Source organism: Arvicanthis niloticus, chromosome 3 (genome assembly GCF_011762505.2).
Source record: "Arvicanthis niloticus isolate mArvNil1 chromosome 3, mArvNil1.pat.X, whole genome shotgun sequence".
In the NCBI taxonomy this organism is placed as follows: Eukaryota; Metazoa; Chordata; class Mammalia; order Rodentia; family Muridae; genus Arvicanthis; species Arvicanthis niloticus.
This window is the reverse complement of record NC_047660.1, coordinates 43,701,657-43,722,442: the sequence shown is the minus strand read 5'-3', so window position 1 is coordinate 43,722,442 and position 20,786 is coordinate 43,701,657. Positions and strand designations below refer to the sequence as shown.

The 20,786-nt window shown below is 41.6% G+C and overlaps 1 protein-coding gene across 4 annotated transcripts in view; it reads left to right on the top strand.

Moving 5' to 3' along the window:
- Tsc22d1 (TSC22 domain family member 1) overlaps positions 1-20,786 on the top strand; it is a 103,868-nt gene that overhangs the window by 24,037 nt on the left and 59,045 nt on the right. Inside the window, exons 3-4 of one of the 4 annotated variants that reach the window (XR_013109268.1) lie at positions 500-667; positions 1,527-3,177. The exons of 1 other annotated variant lie outside the window; for it this stretch is intronic. Coding sequence is in view for 1 of the 3 variants with exons in the window: in XM_076930701.1 (XP_076786816.1) it covers positions 500-542 (43 nt within the window). In the remaining 2 variants the exon portion in view is untranslated. Of the gene's footprint in view, positions 1-499; positions 3,178-20,786 lie in introns of those variants that run through there. 2 more of the 4 variants (XR_013109267.1, XM_076930701.1) reach the window with 2 other exon arrangements.

The following is a 20,786-nucleotide window of genomic DNA, read 5'->3' as shown; positions in this document are numbered from 1 at the left end:
GATTGGTCTGTCTAAATTACTGGAATTTAAACAATTAAATTGAGCTCTGTAGACATTCCTGATTAGTAATATTCTTTTACTATGATTTACTGTTCCTACTTTCCAGTCCATCCTCTTCTCTTCCATAGAAGAATTAACTGGGGATCTTCTGATGTATCGGGCTGAATGCCTTCTCCCTGTCCCTTTAAAACAACTATGATCTTGGTTCCCATAATGATTTATGATTTTTTTTTTTTTTTTTTTGCTTCGATCTTCTGTTTGAAGTTGAGTGGTTTGTCACCGAGTATGTTATGGCTTAGACCAGTACAGGCCTCTTCTTAGTAGCTACTGAGGAAATCAGTCATTTGTGATAACAGATATCTAAAATTGAAATTAAGATGGTACTTAAAGTTTGCACCAAGATCGCTCCTTTTTGTCCTGAGGATAAGCCATTACAAACTCAAATGACCAGAGTATGTAATTTTTTTTAATAAGAATTTTTTCTTAAATCTATATTCAGCTCTATTTCAGTGCTTCTCTCCTACCAGAGGTGCAAGGAGTGATCCTAGAGCCACAGACACAGCCAAGACCACGGAGAGCTTTTGACGTCAGGGCTCCACTTTGTCCACTGAACCCTTGGAGACAGAATATCCAGCTTCTGGAGAGAGTGGGAAAGGATAATAAACAAGTGGGTGCTTTCCATTATTTACTTGGGTTTATCTATAGAGTGGCGTGTCCTTCTATTACCCATTTATTCTGTTGGTAATCCCCTTGGCTTCTTCCAGGAGCCAGGTGGGACTGCAGTCTGTGTGTTTCCTGAGAGTACTGTCTAGTGCCCATTCACAAAACAAACCTAACATTTATTTAGTTTTCTCTCCAGATAATTAATGCGGTAGATAATCTGGGGCACACACAAAATTTGCTCCATGCCTGTGTAGTTCACAGAAATTAAAGAAAAGCAGGCATTTTCTGGCCTTTATTGTAGCAGTGGACTTGATAGAATTCTCGTAGAGTCCAGAAATTAAAGTTTTTGTGCTTCATCTTTGAACTGGACACCTGAAATCTCTAATTTTATACAGTTGAATATTCAGGTGTCCCCCTGCCCTGCCCTGTTAGTGAGGACTTTTGGTCTTTTTCTCTACACTAGATGTTAGGCCTTCACATTCATCTCTTAGGAGATGGGATGATAGTACTGTTGTGGCTTCACTGTCAAGTGTAGGCATCATTCTTTAATAAAATAAGTACGAATGAATATAAGTTTCAGGATTTAATGTCCCTGAAAGCTATATACTCAAAAGTAGTTTTCTAGTCCCTAGGAATGTAATTTATGCCAACACCAGATTTTTCCTAGGGCATTAAGGTGGTTCTTTCTTAGTTTCTTTGATGCCAAGGGTAGGGTGTGAGTCCAGGCATTTCTTACCATCTACAGTGGGTAGAATGTGAAGTTGGTGCTTTGGCAAGTTTTCATTGTTTCCTTGGTGGCTTCTTCTGTGACTCCAGGTATCTTGATAATGGGAGACCGGTTTATTTGTTCTCTAATTGCCCAGATTTCTTTCAACTGGTAAAACATCATACCTCTTCAGCAAAAGGAACTCTTCTAGCAGAGCCCTCATGGATGATATCTGTCACACGTGGCAGCACCTGCAGTTTGGAAGGCAGTGGTGAATGGATCCATGCACTATGTCTAGAAGACACAAGGATGAGCCAGCCACCTGATCTTGTTACTTACAAACTTCTAAGATTTATTCTGGTTTATTTTTGGTCTGAAAATGGAAAGGCTCAAATAATGAAGTAATCTTTTCATATTGGAATTTTACATGGCCATGAAAATATTTCTTATTCTGAAGACTGAAATAGAGGAAGTTTGAGAGTCTTGTCTTTCAAAGCAGCTCTCTGTATCTGTATCACTTAAAAGATTGAGGGACTGAAAATCATTTTAATCACGTAGGCAACCCTCACTTTAAAAAGTAGCATTAAAAAAAAATACATTTTGAGGAACCCTTCTGCCTCGTCTTTTGTCACCCAGTGCTAAAGTGAAGAAAGGGTGAACCCAAGCCTGTTAGGACTTACTCTCTTGGCTCGTCTTTTGCTGGTCCTGAGCCTTATTCTTAACTGTAATTTATCAAATGATGAAGCCATAGAGCTATCTTGGAGACCCAACAGAGTCCAGTCTGTGTTCCTAAGCAGTGAATGCCCACTAGGGTTTACTCTGCACTGAAGGCATTCTGCAGCTTGAGTGATGCAGAGCAGAGGTAATGAACAGTCAGAATAAACCTGTAGATGTCAATAGGTTTAAAGGAACTGTCCAAATTACCAATTGGCAGTAGCTATCAAAATGATGTTTCTTTGGTTATCAGGTAACTGGCAGTCAGGTATTAAGGAAAACTATAACAGTTACTCGGTGCTGCCAGTTTCTTTTAAATTGCAATACGTTTTAAGAAGAGCAATTGTAGAATTAATAATGGGACAACTAAAACGTTAGCCTCAACATTTAAGACTATCAGCTAGGAGATAACCTGCTTTTAGTCTTTCTTGGCTATAAGAACTATTTCTTAATTATAAATCATTTTTCAGAAGTTTAATGCTTAAAAGTAAATATCGAAGATAATTTTGAACTGAAAAATCCCCCACAGAACTCTGAATTCCTGTAGAATGATTACAGCGTTGTAGTCCTGACTTAATAAGATAGTTCACAAGTACATATGAACAAAAAATAAATTAATCTAACATTTTAGAAGGAATTCAGAACTGAAAGCGAGATTTACCTAGAAATTGCATTCTTTAAACCACAGTACAAACCATTTTCTGGCCTGAGTGCACTAGCTTTTTGTCTCGGCACTGAAGACAGAAAGTGATTTAATCTGGAATCTCAAGCTTTACTGAATCTCAGCTCTGTTCCTTAAAGTGTGCGAGAGAGATGTAAGTGCACTCCAGTTACCTCATGCACTACAAGCTACTGCCAAGGGAAACTTTGTGTATCACTGTGAACTGTTTTGTTTGAATTTTAATTTTGATGCATTTTCTTTTTAGATTTTTAAAGAACAATATCGTGTCACAATATGCAATCCTATATCTTTTCCGTGTTTACTTTATGAATATTAATATAAGTGATTTTTTTCTAGAATGATTTATTGTGTAATATTTGTATTATGTGATCATTTGAAAACTAATAAATATTTTCTCCATGGAAAAAATGCACTTACTGATAATTGGCTTATTTTTGTTTCAGGAATAGAAAGTGAAAATTGCAATCATATTTTTAAGTGTACTTTATGTGTCTTTTGCTAAGCGTTTCTGAATATATTGTTTTCTAATTTTTTTATCTTAGAAAAAATCTAATTGTTAAAATTTTAGAGTCAGTATAGTAAATATTAGGAGTAATTTGATCAAATTTTTGAGATTAGATTGATCAAAATATAACCCCTTACAAAATAGCATACATAAATTATTCCTCTGCTTAAACCAGAAACTGTTGGAGATAATGGCTTATTAGAGAACTACCCCAGTCATGAGGTGTCACTAGGAAAAGTGTTTTTTCTTTAATGTTCACCTTGAGCAAATAGTAGACCTTGGCTTGAGAGTCCCTTGTTTTTAACGTCTCTGGCCATGGGGACTCTGGTTTTCACAGCAGTATATACTTACCTCCCGGCAGCCGCCACCATGGCACTTGCCCTTCTCAGTCTGCTGCATCTGTCAGAGGAAATGAGTGAGGCTCAGAAAGTGGACTCGGCACTCTAAGTCACGTAAAATGGAGTCCCACCCAAGAAATAAAGCGTGAGGCTTGACAGCACAACGATTTGGCTTCCCAAGGAAATGCCAGTCTGAGCAAAATGAGCATACTCAGTAGAAGGTTTAATTGGAATTGCCTGCTGCACTGGGCAGGGGGTGAAGCCGCGAGTCTTTGGTCTTATCTATTCATCGGGTAAGTTGGGAAAAGATGAGTAAATTCCCCGTTACAGGGCAGAGTTCCTAATGTTAGAGTTGATGTTGAAAGTTCACAGCCCTGCTGCAGAGGAAGGCTGTGTTTCTCTACACGAGCTTTTTGATATGCATCAGAAATTTCAAAACGATTGCAAAGATAATGACAAAGTGAGAGGTTTCCATGCTGTGTTTGCAGTCTTCCCATGCTATCATTAGTCCTCATAATAAAACATTGCAGAGTGGAAATGTGGTTATTTCCCACATGTTCAGGCGTGGTCTCTGGCTTCACCACTACTGAAAAGCTTAGCTGTAGTATGAACATACTTTGATTTTTGTATGTGATAAAATAAAGGTTTGGTTTTTGGTTTTTTGAAAGGGATAGATGTTTGGATAGCTTCTTTCTATGAAAAGTCACAACCCAGTGACTATGAAATACTGACCTTTAAACTTACTGCAAGTGTGCACACAGCTCATTTTTCTCTTATTGAGCAGAATGTCCATGCTTGGGTTTTCTAAGCAAGTTTTTTTTTCTCCCCAATTCAGTTATTTCTATTACCTATAAAAAGGATTTCATAATAATTGGGTTCTAAATGTGAAAAAAAAAAAAAAAAAAAAAAAAAAACCCAAAGTACTCACACAGGTACCCTGGAGTTTTTCCACTAGTATATACATCTGAGGCAAAATTATACTATAGTAAAAATTCTTCAGAACTTTGAAGTGTGCATCGGAGTTTTCAGAAATTCTGGTCAAAGGGACTCTCGACAGAAGAGGTAAGGTACGGTGCAGGTAGAGGAGCTTCAGAATGCCGTCAGCACAGTGTCTTCCGACGACACAACCCCACAGGGTTGACTTCTCTGCAGAGATAAAGGAGCAGGAATGTGATTTTTCCCGGAAGCTTTTCCAGACCACAGAAATAGACAAGCCACAGATTTGTTTTTGTGTGCTTGGGGTTTATTTAGAAATACACCTATAGACATTGTATTCTTTATGTACAGGTAACCTGTTAATATTATGAGGTGCCAAGGCAGCTTCTGCCTTTCCTCTTAGTGTTTATGACCCATACTTAATTTAGTGGTTTTTATTTGAGATAGTCTTCCTGTGCAGCACAGGCTGTCTTCAACTTGTGGTCCTCCTGCCTCAGCCTCCTGAGTCTATCACAGGTGTGTATCATTTTGGCCACGTGGTGCCTGGCATCCTGTGAGGACCACAAAAGCGCTGTACCTGGTGTGGATGTGTGGGTGTCCCGCAGTTAACACCTGGCCTCGCTTTGCCTCTGTCTTCTCTCGTCTATTGCTTTGTCTTTAGTTTGGTTTAATAAATTAAGGACTTTTATAAAAACTCAATGTAGCTTAGAAATCCCCTATTTCTAAGAGTAAGAAATACCTAGTATATAAAAGTAATTGCAAAGAGGAAGTTATACTATTATATTTCTTAAGGACAGTTCAGTAGGTTAAAAAACTTAAGTGTTAGTATAATACTTGGTGTATCTGAGAGAAATTCAGTCTTGACTATGGTAGAAAACCGGCTAGAATTTTTTTCTTAAGGTCACAGGTGTCATTGACTCATGAGAGGGAATATAGAAAACAACATGAATTACATCACATTTGAGTTGTTTTCATAAGGACTCCAGCTTGTCAACATTCTGCTTTTACTTAGAAAGATTTTTAAAATTTATTCTACCTTTTAGTGTAAAATGGAATAGTTGCTGATGTAAATCTCCCATTGTCACCCTTTGATGAGATAGATAGTTCTGAGTTTGGGATAGTTCTGAGAAGAACTTGACCCAGAATTTGCTCCTGTGTGCTTTGTCAGCTTGCTCTTTAACCAGCTCATCACCCCTGTACGTACATCTTGATTGATACATAGAAACTGTAGCATTTCTAACTCCACACTACTCATAAATAATAAATGTGTGGAAGACTCGGCCACTGCTGGGGCGGAGTATCATGTTAGAGGTCTTACTGGCCCTCCTGGATGGCAGAGCAAGTTTGATCCTTTTCATATATGGCAGTCTTAGCGATGTCTAGCAGCTGGTCCCATCAGCTTTGAGTTCCCTTTCTGCTAGATCATGCACTGCCATATCCCTGTTCATAAAGCATGTCTTTGAGAGCCTTAGAGGTCTCTGATCATATTGTGATTTTCATTGGTTCTTTAAGGTGTAACATTACAGCACAGTACAGATGTGCCTGGCTATTAAAACCCGACCTTGCTTGTCCATGGGATCTTATATCACTTATGTATATCCTATATAAGTCCTTATGTGTTTATCCAGTTAGCACTTAAGTTTATTATGCTGAGGCTGCCCTAAGCAGATAATTTATGTAGTGATGCACAAAGAAATTATTTGTAAGAATCAGATCAGTAGTCAAAAACTGTACAAGGTTCATAGTTTAGTTTAAAAAAAAAATAGAGTCAAGGCACTAAGGAAGACTTGGAAAATCAGATACAAAAGTATAATCTCCACTTAAGGTATTTTTGGTTTGCTTACTTAGTTCTGACACAACTGAATTGTGTGTTACATGACCTGTATAATATAAAATGTTACTTTTCCAGGATGTCCTTGCAGATTTAAGGGTAATCATGCCTTTTGGAGCCAAACTATTTTTACATGACTGGCATTGAGGAAATGAACTTGTGTTTAGTAACAGAATTAGAAATGAGGAGCAGTGCTTTATTGGAACAGTCTGGGAAATGCAGCAAACCACTGAAGACGGTGAAGAAGTAGATGCGGGAAGCCCAGGTTCTAGTGCAGATGCAGTCCTGTGCTGAGTGTTGAGATAGAGCCAGATGCTCTACAACAGCATCTTGGCACTAATTTTAGTTGCCAGTTAGAATATTTAGTTTTTCACCGGAATGCAGGACTGACCTCCAGGAAGACATGAGACGCTTACTGGTCTCTGGAGTGCGAATGGATGTGTTCAAGTCCACAGATACTCAAGTTCCTTTTATGAAATGGTGCAGTATATGTGTGTTCCCACCCACAATTTCCAATGTGCCAGAGATCACCTCTAGACTAGCTGATACACTGGCACTTAGGAACAATAAGATCTGTCCTCGTGTAGTGAGAGTTTTTACCCCCAGTGTTTTCAGTCTGACATGTTGGATTCACGGGCATGGAGGAGGGCTGACTATCCTACTTTGGTAGAATTAGGATTTTGGAGAAAGCAAGATTATTGTTTACATAGCTACATTGGACACACTTCTTGGGTGCGTTGCCTATGCTTATCCAATGGTTCAGCTAGCCTGTGAGAAAGTTGGGAATATTTTCATTTTTTAAGCCAAGCAACTCGGAGCTTATAGAATCTGCCCAAGAGTATACTGTCAGTGGACAAAAGAGATGACATTTAAAAGTCTTTTAGTTTTAGAATCCTATTGTCTAATCAAAAATCTTTGTCAAAAGAAGGTGGGTTTTTTCACAGAATGCAGTGTCAGGTCTGCAATAGGATTGGTTCACTTAGTTTGTACTCACACACTTTAAAAAAAGTTTGGGAATTATAGAAAAATGCACTAGACAATAAGGTGGACATCTTTCCTATAGTTCCCTTCTCACTTAGTGTGGCATTTCACATGCTGTGTCCCGTGCCAGATTATACAGAGTCACAGATCCACTGATGGCGTCAGAAGAGATCACTGACCTAGGACTCCCAGGGCTTCCTGCTTACTTGTGGCTGAGTCCTAATGTAAACTTATAGTCTGCTCCATTATACACAAAACTGTCAAACCCCTAAAGGCAAGTCCTTTAGTGACGGAGCTGTCACCTCCCCCCCACCCCCCAGCCCTAGAAAGGGTTTGACTTTTTTCTCTGTAATTATAATTTTCAAAGTGTGGTTTGAGACTAGCTGCCCTTGGGCTCCAGAGGGAGTGTGTGGGGGCATCTTAGAAATGCAGATTCTTTGGCTGCCCTGTTTTGCATCCCTGCCAACAATGACTGAATCCTCTAGTGCCCAGATCTCCTCAGCCTTTGGTGGTGTCTGGTTTGGGCTGCTCCAGTAGGAGTATGTGGTCTCTCCTTGTTTGAATTCACAGGTCCCTGGTCATCCTTGTTGAAAGGTCCTTTGTATATGGTGGGTTTTTGTCTCTCTTAGCTTCTTTGACATTAGGTATTCTAAGGGGTTTTGCCTGCTTGGAAACCCGTTCATTGATTCTGACAAGTTCATGGTGTGTTTAGGATACCAGTCCTTTGTCAGATGTATGTTTGGCAAAATTTATCCACTATTCTGGCTTGTCTTTAGTCTCTTTGACAATGTTCTTTTTGGAGGAGTGTTTGCATTTTACTCATTTTAAGTGAAGTCCATCCTGACACTCTCCTTTTAATGAGTTTGGTTTGGTGGTATTTGTAAACATTTATTCCAAACCCGTTCACATAGATGTTCCCACTCTTCGTTGTTGTCTAGCCCTGTCCTGTTCCTGCTTATGCCCCCTGCCTCACCCCCAAGGGCTGGCATTTTACAAGTATTTCTTTGACTTTTAATTAATTTTAGAGTACATGCTTGTTTCCCTTTGAGGACTCGGGCAGAAGGCAAAGACTTTGCTGAGTTGCCCTGGTTGTTCTTGGTTTCTGTCTCCTGGCATGTTGTTCTGTCCTGAGGCTGCTATGCTACCATTTTCCTGTTAGTTCTGGAGCTTTGGGCAAGCCTTGAAGACATGGCTGTGCGAACCTTCACTTGCCTTCAGTCTTGTGCTCTTCTCTGTCTTCGGCTTTTCCATGCCTCTTAATCTACCAGACCTTTGTCTCCATCCACAAAGCCTGCTGCACATTTGAATCGAATGTCAGTTTGGACTTGGAACATAAAAAGTTTCCATCTTCCTGGACCAGTCTGTTCTCATTTTCATCAGCACTTCAGTCCTTTACCTAAATACACACACACACACTCACACTCATATGAGATAATATTTTAATCCCCATTTAAAAAACTCATGACAAGCTCTTGTAATGTAGCCCAGGCTAGCCTCAAACTCAGGCCTCTGCTCCAGCCTCGAGTGCCTTGATAGCCGTATACCAGCCATTTGTATTTTGTTTTAACTGTAAAAGTGAAGCAGCGCTTTTTATTTCATTTCTGCTCGTTGCAGTTAGCTTTCTTGTCATGTATTAGCTTCATGTCCTTCAGCCCTGCTTAGTGACCTACAGAGTTGAGATTCCCCCTCCCCACCCATGTTGTGTTCTCAGAGATGATCCTGTGGACTGCTGTCTGGGGACAGAGATACCTGTGATTTATTCTTCCTCAAGTCTACCTTTCATTTCCTTTGCTTATTGCACTTGCTGGATACACAAGAGGACATGTTCTTGTGCTGTCAGTATCAGGGGAAGGTGTTGTGAAGTTAGCTGCACAGTCTTGTAGACACCACATGGCACTGAAGTTCCTCCCCATTCCAGTTGCCCGTAGTGCTTTTAATCCTGAGCTGGTATTGAATCTTGACATGAATAGGCATTTATTGAAGGGGCTGCAGAAATGGCTGGTTGGCAGCACCTGCTCCTCCTCCAGAGGACCCAAGTTTGCTCCAAGCACCCATGTTAGGTAGCTTATAGCTGCCTCTGGCTCCAGCTCTAGGGTACCAGCTGCCCTCATAAGATCTTCAAAGGCACCCACACACTCATTGTACCCACACCCATCACATACAGAGACTTAAAACCCAAGTCTTTAAAATAAAGGCATTTATTACTACGATCGTGTGATTTTCCTGCTGTGGCTAGGTTCCATTAGTTCTATTCATTGGTTTCTGAGTTGAACCAGCCTTGCATACACTGGATAAATCTCATTTGTCATGAATTATAGTGAGTGGCACTTGGGAATTCATTTGTCAAGGACTTTTACATCGTTGTTGATAAGAGAAATGAATCTATAATTTCCCTTGTTCCCTTTCTTGTGGTATCATTGTTGTAGATATTTGTGTAATGCTTGTCAGTGTTGCATCTTTCTGAATAGATGGTACGTGTTTGAATGCAGGCACACCACACGTAGGTGACTCAGTGTTGGTAGAGAATATTGTTCATTAAATGGTTGGGTGAATTTGGAGGTGCAGTCATAGTATGTAGTGCTTCTGTTTGGGAAGGTTACTAATTATGGTCTTCATTTCTTTAATAAGTACAGGTGTACAGGTCTGTGCATTTAACAACCCCCACCCCCACCCTCCCTGTGCTTAAGTAGATTGTGACTTATAAGGAATTGGTGTGTTTAAGTTGCCAGGTTTGGGGACAGTTCTCTTGATGCTTACTGTCCTTTTAGTGTGTGCTGGATCTCACGGTCTCTTCTTTCAAGTGTGTCATTAGTGTGTGCTGTCAGTAGTTAGTGCATTGACTAAAGAACTAGAGTTGGGTTTTGTTGATTTTTTTTTTTTTCCAATGTTTTCTTGGTTGTGGTGTTGTTTGATTTCTGGTCAATTTTACCTGTTTCTTGCCTTAGGTTTACATTTTTTTTCTGTACCTAGTTTTTCTAAGATGGAAGTTTAGATTATTGAGTCTTTTTCACATGTTCACTCAGCACTGTGTATTGCCCTCCAGGTGGTACTTTTGCTGCACTGATCCCAGATCTTGGTGAATTTCCTTTTCCTTTAGTTTGAAATATTTTTGTAAAGTTTTGTTTGTGTTGGCGCATGTTCAGAGAAAGGCTTTGTTGAATTGCTTTTCTCCGTCCGCCTTTATTCGTTCTGGAGATCAAACTTATATTACCAGGTTTGTCCAGTAGGAGTCTTGACGTGGGGAGTCATCCTGGCAGCCTCTGGTTTGAAATACTTTCAGTTTCTCTTGAGGCTACTTCTTGACCTCAGAAGTATGTTGCCTTGCCAAGGGTTTGAGGGGCATCAGCTGACTGGAAGTGATTGGTAGGTGTTACTAAATTTTGGTTTAATTCCATTGTTGTCTGAAAATATTTGAGTTCTTTTGTGTTTGTTGTTGGGTGTTTAATTGCTCAGAATGTGAATTGTCTCGGTGAATGCGCCATGTGAGCTTCAGAAGAACATGGGTTTTTATTCCTTTGGATGTAGTAACCCGGAGCTGTCATTTAGGTCCTGCTGACTGACAATGCTGTTAGGTTGTGCTTTCTTCTCTCCTGATAGGTCTTGTCAGTTACTCATAAGTCTTTGACTGGAACAGAGGATTTGCTTGTCTCTGCCTTGTACTGTCTTTTGTGGGGAGGGGTAAGGGGAAGCACAAACATACTACAGATGTTTACAGCTTACAATATTGATCTTTTAAATCATTAATACTTAATCTATATCTTGATTGTTTTTTTCTGTTCTCGAACCTACTTTGAAATGAATACGACTACTTCTACATTTTTAGATTTTTCTCTTTGAAAAAAGATTTTTAAAAACTTATGTGTATGTGAGAGTCTGGGGGCAGGGGGCTGTGAGTGCAGGTGATAGTGGTAAGTGTGGGATGCCTTGGAGCTGGATCTGAGGGCAGTCGTGAGCCACCAGACTTGAGTGCTAGGAATCAAGCTAGGGTCTTCTGCAAGAACAGTAAGTTGTTGACCACTGAGCTAACTTTCTGGCCTCAAGCTCAGTATGTAGCCATGGATAGCCTTGAACTAGGGATTCTTCTGCATCTCCCAAGTGTGCCTTGAACTAGGGATTCTTCTGCATCTCCCAAGTGTTGGGATTGTAAGCATGTGTCATGATGTCTGATATATGTGGTATTGGGACACAAACTCAAGGGCTTCATGTATGATCAGCAAGAACTCTACCAGCAACCCCCCTCCCCCCCCCCAGCCTTCCAGTTTCTTTTGATTAGTGGAACCTTGATACCTTTTCTCTACTTTAAAAAAAAAAAAAAAAAAAAAAAAAAAAAAAAAAAAAAAAAGATGGCTGTGCGAGTGATGTGTGTTCATGAGTGTAGGCACATGTCACGGGACATGTTTGGAAGACAAGGGACAGTATTCAGGCGTCAGCTCTCTCATGTTGTTGAAGTGAGTCTCCTATTATTTCTGCCAAGCCGCATGCTTCAGGCTAGCTACCTGGCCCTTGATGGCCTCTTGCCATGGGAGTGCCAGAGTTCCAGATACAGATCACCACATCCAGCTCACTCGACCCTCTGAGGCTGTACCTCCTTTTGGTCTAGCATCTCACTCTGTAGTCCAGGCTAACCTTGAACTCTAGATCCCCTCACCTCTGCTCAGTGCTGGCACTACAAGGATGTACCACCATGCCTGTCCCTTAGCTCTCTTCCTCATCTGGGTGGGCGGTTGAACCTGAGCAGAGCATCTGACAGACAGCACACATTTGGATGTTCACGCTTGTTTTCCTGATGCCATTTGTCCCTTGAGGGGTTTGTTTATACACTGTTAGCACCCGAAGTGATGTGACTGAGATAGTTTGGCATATTAGCTATCTCGTATATAACTTCTCATTTCTTGTATGCATTTTCAACATTACTCTGTCTCTCCGTCTCTCCCCTTCCCCCCTTTTCTCTGGTAGCAAGCAAGCATTCTATGAAATTCCATGTTTCTTTTCTCTTAGCCTTATAACTAAGATTTTTACAGTACCCATTTATGGCAACTCCACCTTCAGGTAACTATTTCCGTTCCGGAGCCCTGCAGCTGCCTTATCCTGGAGCAGCCTACACCTCTCTCTGGCTATCACTAGCTTCCCCGTGTAGGTGCAGTCACCATTTAGAAAAGGCTTAGATCAACTGAGAATCGCAAAGGTAGCTTTTACGCTTTCCTACTGTCTCCAAGCTTGTCTTTGTGTAGACCTGTCTCGTTTTCCTCTTACTGGAAACTTTAATGTCCCCAGCCACGTCTGTGACCATCCTCCCACCCCCCCCCCGCCCCATCTCTTCTTGTCTGCCAAAGTCTTGTTTCGCTTTCCAAGGATAGTTTTGCTAGACACAGAAAGAAGCCTGGTATTTTTATATGTTCTTTACCACAGGAACCTGGAGGTGTTTCTGCCATTAATGATCATGTATGCGTGAGGTCCCCATAGTGCTCTGCCAGGAAGTTTTCTCTCTAGTCCCCAGTAGCTGCTCACTGGGTCCCTGGCCCCTGCACCAGCTGTGAAGCTAGGCAGCGGTCTCTGCTTCTGCATTTGCCTGGTTCTCCTTGTTGTCAGCGTGCTGCCTGCACTTGCCTTGACTGTATTTGAGTCCACGCTGAGGAAAAGTTACTCCCTGGGCAGCTATCATTTTCACTTGGATTTACTTAGCCCTTTCTAACTCTTGAATCTTGTTAAGGGATTTTTTTTTTCCTTGATGATATTTTCTCTTTACTATCAGATAGTCCTGATAAATGATTGCTCTGAGTATCTTCTAAAAATATTTTTTCATTTTAACTGTGTATTTGTTTACATAGGTGTGTGTGTGTGTGTGTGTGTGTGTGTGCATGTGTGTGCGAGTGCGTGACTGTGCATAGGCAGTTATCAGCCGTCCACTGTGGGTGCTGAGTACTGGACGTGGGTTCTCTGCAAGGGGATTGTGCATCCTTTCTCTCTCGCTGAACCCCAGTCCCAGGACCTCTGTAAGTATCTGTTACGCCTTCACACACCAGTTTTTTAGTAAGGAAGGCTTATGTAGTCTTAACAGACTTAGAAATGATTGAAAACTGCCCAGTGCCAGCTCTGAGATGCGCTTCTTGTGGAGAAAAGCAACTTCTCACAGAAAGACTTCTTACCGGTGCAGTGTTGAGACTGGGGTTGACTGGCTCCATCGTGTTTGGGACCAAACGATGGTGCAGAGTTGCCCACCTCACTCTGGGCTTGAGGTGGAAAGCTTTGCCATCTTAAGGAAACGAAATCCACATGACCTTTCCTTACGCATTGGCTCCAGCCACTGCCCCTTGGATACAGACTGGTCTGTTTGTATTGTTACAGCTTTTCAGATTCTGTTTCTCTTCAGTCTGTTCCAGCCTGGCTGATGCTTCCTGCACTAATCTGATGACTGTGGTCAGAGTCATCAAGGACCCTTCTGTTGCCAAACACAGGAGCTTATGACGTCTCTGTCTGACTGTGTGCAAGCACAGCCACTGGCGCTTCCTGAAATGCACTCTCTTGGCTTCTGTAACTTCATTTTTTCTCTCTCTAACTATTAGTGTCTTTCTAGTTGTCATTGTTATCCTACCCAGCCGTGAATGTACCTCCGAGTTCACTCTGTGTTTTCCTTCGTTCTCTCTGTGCTTAAATGGTCTTGCCCAAACCAGCGGCTTTCTTTTGCTAGCTGACCACCAGTTTTTAATGTTTTGCCCTTCTCAAATCCATCACTTAGGAAAAGAGAGGTGACGTGTAACCCTTTGCCCTGCCTCATCTCGGTAGCTCTTGAGCTGTTTGTCTGCTGTTATTACTGTGCTAATGAAGGGGTATATTCATTACAGTTGGAGAAGCCACTTTATACATTGACTATGTGACTAATACATTAGTTTGGTAACAAAGTTGGAAATGTGTTGTCTTCACACATTCATTTTCCTCACTGTGACCTCTGGCACACACTGATGTCCTTACCAGCTAGCTTTGCCGGTCTTTAGTGTGACAGGGGCATACTGGTTTGCTTTCATTGGCACTATGCAGCTGAATGGTTTTTTTCTTTTTTTTGGGGGGGGGGAGGTGGCAGATCAGCTTCTTTCAAGCATACATATTCACTACTGTTTGTTTATGTATTGAATGGCATCTCACACCCGCTTTGGGGCTGATATGAGGAGTACGTCCGTGACTATTCATACATTGCTTTCTTTATGTGGACCCAAGTTTGAATTCTTCTGGCAGAGTGCCCATTCTCAGCTTTCCTCTCTAGCACAGGCTGCAATTGTCCTGTAAAGTGGCCGTTTTCATTTTGCATTCTTGCCAGCTGTGGCCACCAGTTCTATCACTTGGCATCATCCCCAACATCTGGCAGTGCCAGTGTTTGAGTCTGTCTGCTGACAGTGTCTCCAAGCGGCTCATTGTTTTCATCTGCAGGTTCCTCGTCCATGTTGGACTCTGTCATAGTCTTGTTCTCTGTCTCTTCGGTGAGAGATGTATAACTGTTATCCATTTAAGTCATTTTCTTAGTGGCTCTGAAGTCCTAGGTCAATGCTGGATCTTTACCAGATGGAAGATCTCCCCTCCCAGTCTGTGGCTTGACCTTTCATCTACCCAGCAGTGCCTGGGAGAAGAGAAATTTTTAATTTTAATTTGCCTCAACTTTTTTCTTTAATATGCCATGAGTTTGGTAGTTTTTATAAAAAACAAAAATCAATAACAACAAAAACTAATTCCCATGGCTTCCTGTAGTGCTTTCCATAAAGTTTTAACAGTTGAGTTTACGTTGAAGTCTGTGATGTATTTTGAACAGACTTATGAAAAGTGAGGTCAGTGACCAGGTTTTTCTTTTTTCTTCCTGTAATTTCTATTTTCCTGCTGTCTGTCTCCCACCCGGTTGTTCCAGCACTGATTGCTGAGAGACTTTCTCCTGTCTTGAGACCTCTAAGCTTAATCAGTTTTCATACCTGTTCTCTAAAGTGTCAGCCTCTTCCTCTAATGGGCATCACCCTGCCTCAGCTGCTGCCATAGCCTTTCCTTCTTCATGCTTGCCTCCTGCTTAAACGCATTCTTGGAAAAGTGTTTATTTTTGTACAATGACAAGTCCCGTGATTCGTCCTCCCAGCGCTTTAGGCTTGCTTAAGACATGTCTTGCCCTCTCTTGTCGTAGGGGATTTCTGTGACTGGGAGATTCCCTACTTCCCCTTTTAGAACTCAGGTACATTTCCTCACGTTAGAAATACCTTTTTTGGTTTGTCATCATGTAACCTGTGTTTCTCCTTAACCCTAATCCTTTGTGGATGGCCTCCTCCTCTGGGACTTTTCTCTATTTAAAAGTACATATTGTTCTGTGTACTGCCTGACTTCCTGAGGCCCATGATATTGTTGCTCTTACTATTGCTTCTTGTGTGTGTGTGTGTGTGTGTGTGTGTGTGTGTGTGTGTATGTAATTTTTTTTGTTTTTGTTTTTCGAGACAGGAGGGTTTCTCTGTACTCCTGGCTATCCTGGAACTCACTTTGTAGACCAGGCTGGCCTTGAACTCAGAAATCCGCCTGCCTCTGCCTCCTAAGTGCTGGGATTAAAGGTGTGCACCACCACTGCCCGGCAAAATTTTTTTTAATGATGTATTTATTTTATGTGTGTGAGTACACCATTGCTCTCTTCAGACACACCAGAAGAGGGCATCAAACCCCATCGCTGATGGTTATAAGCCACCTTGTGGTTGCTGGGAATTGAACTCAGGACCTCTGGAAGAATAGTCAGTGCTCTTAACCACTGAGCCATCTCTCCAGCCGTATCTAATATATCTAATACACTTAGCTTGAAGGTAGTTTAAAAGTAATTATATGTGTGTCTGTGTGTGTGTCTTTGTGTTCCCGCTCATCTATATGTGCACCATGTATATGTAGTTGCTTGTGGAGTCCAGAAGAGGGCTTCAGATCCCTAGGGCCTGGAGTGACAGGTGGTTGTGAACTGCCCCATGTGGTTGCTGGGAACTGGGTTATATCCAAGAGCAGCAAGTGCTCTTAACCATTGGGCCATCTACCTCCAGCTTGAAAGAATGTTCTTTTAAACTGGAATTAACTAGATCTGTGACTCCCCTAAGTTTCTTCATGTCTCTAGTTAGTGATAAAAGAAGTAGCAGTGGATTTTTTTTCCTAAGTGTGTGCATGCATGCTTGTGTGTGCATTTGTATGTGTGTGTGTGTAATCTGAATGTTTTCCTTTTCAAGCAAGAAAGTGATGGACACTTTTCCTTTTTCCATTTTTCATGAAAAAGTAGACTTGTTTCTCATGGAAATGAAAATGTCCGGAGTAGGCTTGGTGGGTTTGGCCGTAGTGTGTGCACACTGAACTGGGATGGTTGTTCCTTAAAGGCTTTGCACCTTCAGAGGGAGCCCGTGAATGCCACACACTGGCCTAGACGCCGTCCATGCCTCCCACTCCCCCAGTGGTTTTGATTTAGAAATAAGATCACTGCAGCATTTGTATTTGCAGTGCAGGGTGAGAGAGACCTGGTTGTTCCTGCCGAAGGGGAGATGAGGCTGTTGTCATTGTAATGTTCCTAAACTTAAAAACTCTTTGGGGTTTTTATAGGAGGACCTCTTTGCTAAGAAACTGTGTGATAAACTCTGTTAGTAGTCTCACATTTAGCCTTTGGAATAAATACATCATTTCAGCCTTTTGCAGTCTCTTAAACACTCTTTAGGAGTCATGGTTTTGAAATCATCTACATTGTAGCTCTCTGTTGTTTTTCTTGCTTGAATTGTCTTACCGAGTGGGGACGTTTTGTGACAGTTGTGAGTTGAATGTGTGCGCCACCCCTCACAACTGACTAATGCCAAAATACATATCTAGAGCACAAACTATTCCAAGTAACAACAGTGTCTGCGAGGCGCCCCTTGCAGAGCACAGCGTAGGCTGAAGTCTGGTGCTTTCCCGTGCTTAGGCACTGACAAGTTTATTTGGGGAAAAGGCAATCTATAGCGTTGGTTGATAGGACCCCGATCCTTGCCAGCTTGTTCGAGATGCATTTACTTTTACACCGAGCAAAACTTCCGTGCAAAATGGCTTATTACATGTTTCCTAAAATCTCTAATCCTAAAAGCAGTAACTTTTCCCTAAGTACGTGTTATGGAAACTTCCTAAGTGGATACTTCCCCAAATATGAAGTTCACCATCTCAGTGTTCTATCAGTGACCTGTCGCTTGGCTTATTTTTCCCCCATGGAAAATGTGATTATAAATAATATCGGACTTGTTTTTCATCAGTATTCTAAAACAATTGTAATAACAGTCCTGTGGTGGTAATCTAGTATTTAAACACTGCTTGGTTCCCACTTCTCCTATGAACTGGTAACAACTAGCAGTCCCTTCCTGCATGCTTCGAATCCAGCGGGACACAATTTATGCACATTTTCTAATTCGCATCTCTCTCCAGCTCCAGATCACAGCCCCGCCATAGTAGGTGGACTAGGTGGGTGGTACACCAGCTTTGTGTTTAGATTGTCATCTTTACCCACTCAGCTGAAAAGGTCAAGTTACTGCAAAGATTGTATACACTGAATTGTGTAATGGGAACTCTACTAAAAATGAATTTATATAAATTTAAACTGAATTGTCCAGTGGAAAACTAGGCGCTATTTATTGGCCACACTTTGGGTATTAGCTTCACGGTTCTAGAGAACCAGACTTGTACCCTAGGTTTATTTTTATTACTCTTCTCTGTGAGTCAAGAGTCCCCCCTACCCCTTTTTTTAAAGCTCACCACTCATTGGTGTGCAGATGTGAGGTCTTTTCCAGTTCACTCTGACAAAGCACAGAATGATGGGTGATTTTCTAAACACTCATCAGTATATAGCATGCTTTAATTACAAGTTTTTATGAATGAGTCTAAGGTGAGTTTGATTTAGCACTCATGGCTTTCACTGTTGAACAGTGAAAAGGAGGTGGCACCTTGCTTCATGGCCCTGCGTTTAACATTGCCTGCCTTGTGCCTCAGTTTTCCAGGGTTCTTATTGAGTGAATTTCTCTGCTCTTACTTCAGTTTCCCCTTGCTCCCAACTTGAAATTATAAGTATCCGTCATTTTGAGAAATAAAAATCCTAGCCTGGTGAGAGCATGGTGGCTTAAGGCGCCTGCCAGCAAGCCTGATGACCCGAGTTCGATCCCTGGAGCACACAGGGTGGAAGGAGAGAGCAGTTCCTCTAAGTTGCCCTCTGATCTTCGAATATAAACATATAAATAAAGGTTAAAAACATTTTTTGTTTGTTTAAAAGAAACGAAAGCCTAATATAAATGAGTTCATAAAAAGAATTAAATGTCTAATTTCAGCTTTTGAGTATGCAAATGAGTTTTTAAGTTACTCCTTCCACATGTTTAATGCAAATCACTACGTGATACAGATGTTTTCAAGCATCTATCCATGAAGCTCCTTTTCCATAAGATGTTAGAGGAGCAGTTACCCTCAAATTGTTGAAACATTTGCTTTACAGAGAGGGTAGTTTCAAGACGCTGTTAAGATTGGTGCCATGTGAGAGGAAGACCTATGGCCTATCTCTATTAACTAATTTACTTTTATTTTGTTTTATGTGCATTGATGCCTTGCCTGCATGTATGTTTGTATGAGTTGGGATCCGCTGGAACTGTTGTTACGGCAGATGTGAGCTGCCATATGGATGCTGGGAACCGGAGGCCTCTGGAAAAGCAGCCGGTGCTCTTCTCTTAACTGCTGTGCTATCTCTCCAGCCCCCAGCCTGTCTTTTAATTCACACAGTCTTTTCAAGTTTCTGACAGTAAGTAAATGACTGGTGCTGAACTGTAGGAGAGAGAAAGGGGAATTTTCAGCTCCACCCTTTAACTAAAATGTCCTAAGGATTCCTTTGTTTAAAGGTCTGCCATATGCACGTGTGCTCGCAGATCTGTGTATATTAAGCACGGGGATGGGATCCTGGGGTGGCACAAGCCCCACTTACTTGGGCTTCTCGGTAACTTGCATGAGGCTCAGAATTTAGGGTGAATTTCTTTTTTTTTGGGGGGGGGAGGGTGTTCAAGACAGAGTTTCTCTGTATAGCCTTGGCTGTCCTGGAACTCACTTGGTAGACCAGGCTGGCCTCGTCTGCCTCCCAAGTACTGGGATTAAAGGCGTGAGCCACCACCACCCCACCACCACCCGGCTTAGGGTGAATTTCTGTTCTCTGAGGTCAGAGAATTACCTTTTGGCTAAACTAGAAATTGTATACATACAATGTGTATATATATAAAAGGAGGAATTTGTTACTGAGTTTGTATCTTCAGTAAAACTTGCCTCCAGTCCATCACCAAATACATACTGTTTATTTTGTGTTGGAAACAATGTTGCAAATGCCAGAGGCCAAGTTGTGTAAGAAGTAGGTCTTAATCCCCCTGTCTCATCAGCTTGCCTTAGCCTCCGGAGTGTGGTTACAAACTGCCTAGCCATATCCAGATTTGTATATCTAGTTATATCCCAGCTTCTGTGTCTCATTCTAGTTTCAGTAGGATGGTTTTTTTTTTTTTTTTTTTTTAAAAAAAACTATTTAGACAACAATTTTTTCCCCACAGTGTTACTAATACTTAGCAAGTGTTTAAAACTGTTAAGTGAGCTGCATTGAGTATTGTGTGGCTTTAGACAAGTTTGTTATCGTTGGATGTTTGATTTTGGGTCTGGTTGACAGTACTGCTTTTCGTGTCTGGAGAATGGACTTAGGACTGAGTATCATCTCATTAGATGTGTTGCCTATAGAATTCTTGAAGGTTTGCCTCTCTCGGTACTCCGGTGAGCTGATGAGGTTAACACGGAACTTGGGTCTGATGTGCTGTTCTTCCGTTTTTGGCCCTGGCATTAAGTGATCCTGACCCTGTGTTCCTTGCCAAGAACGTTGGGAAGCTGCTTCCTTAACAGTCTAACTCAGTCAGGTGCCCACCAACTGTGAGGGGTGAGAGCTCTTATCTGTGCATCACAGATTACCAGATAATGGCGGCTGGAGTTGATCCCAACCCTGGTGAGGCCACTGGGGAAACAGTTTGGGCATATGCAGTATGGACTTGTGCGGTATGGGTGTGAGGAGACCACAGCTGGATGCCAGTTTGTGTGTGAATAGCACAGTGTTACTGATTTTTCTTTTCTTTTCTCTTCGAGACAGAGTTTCTCTGTGTAATCCTGGCTGTCCTAGAACTCACTCTGTAGACCAGGCTGGCCTCGAACTCAGAAATCCACCTGCCTCTGCCTCCCAAATGCTGGGATTAAAGGCGTGCGCCACCACTGCCGGGCTTGTTACTGATTTTTCTTTGTTTTTGTTTCCTCAGAAAAAATTAAAGCTTACTAAATAGAAACTGTGAGCTTGTTAGTATCTCTCCTGACTCTAGCAAGCCAAATCTAGGCAAACAGTTGACATGTTAATCTCAGATGCTTATTGTTGACGATCT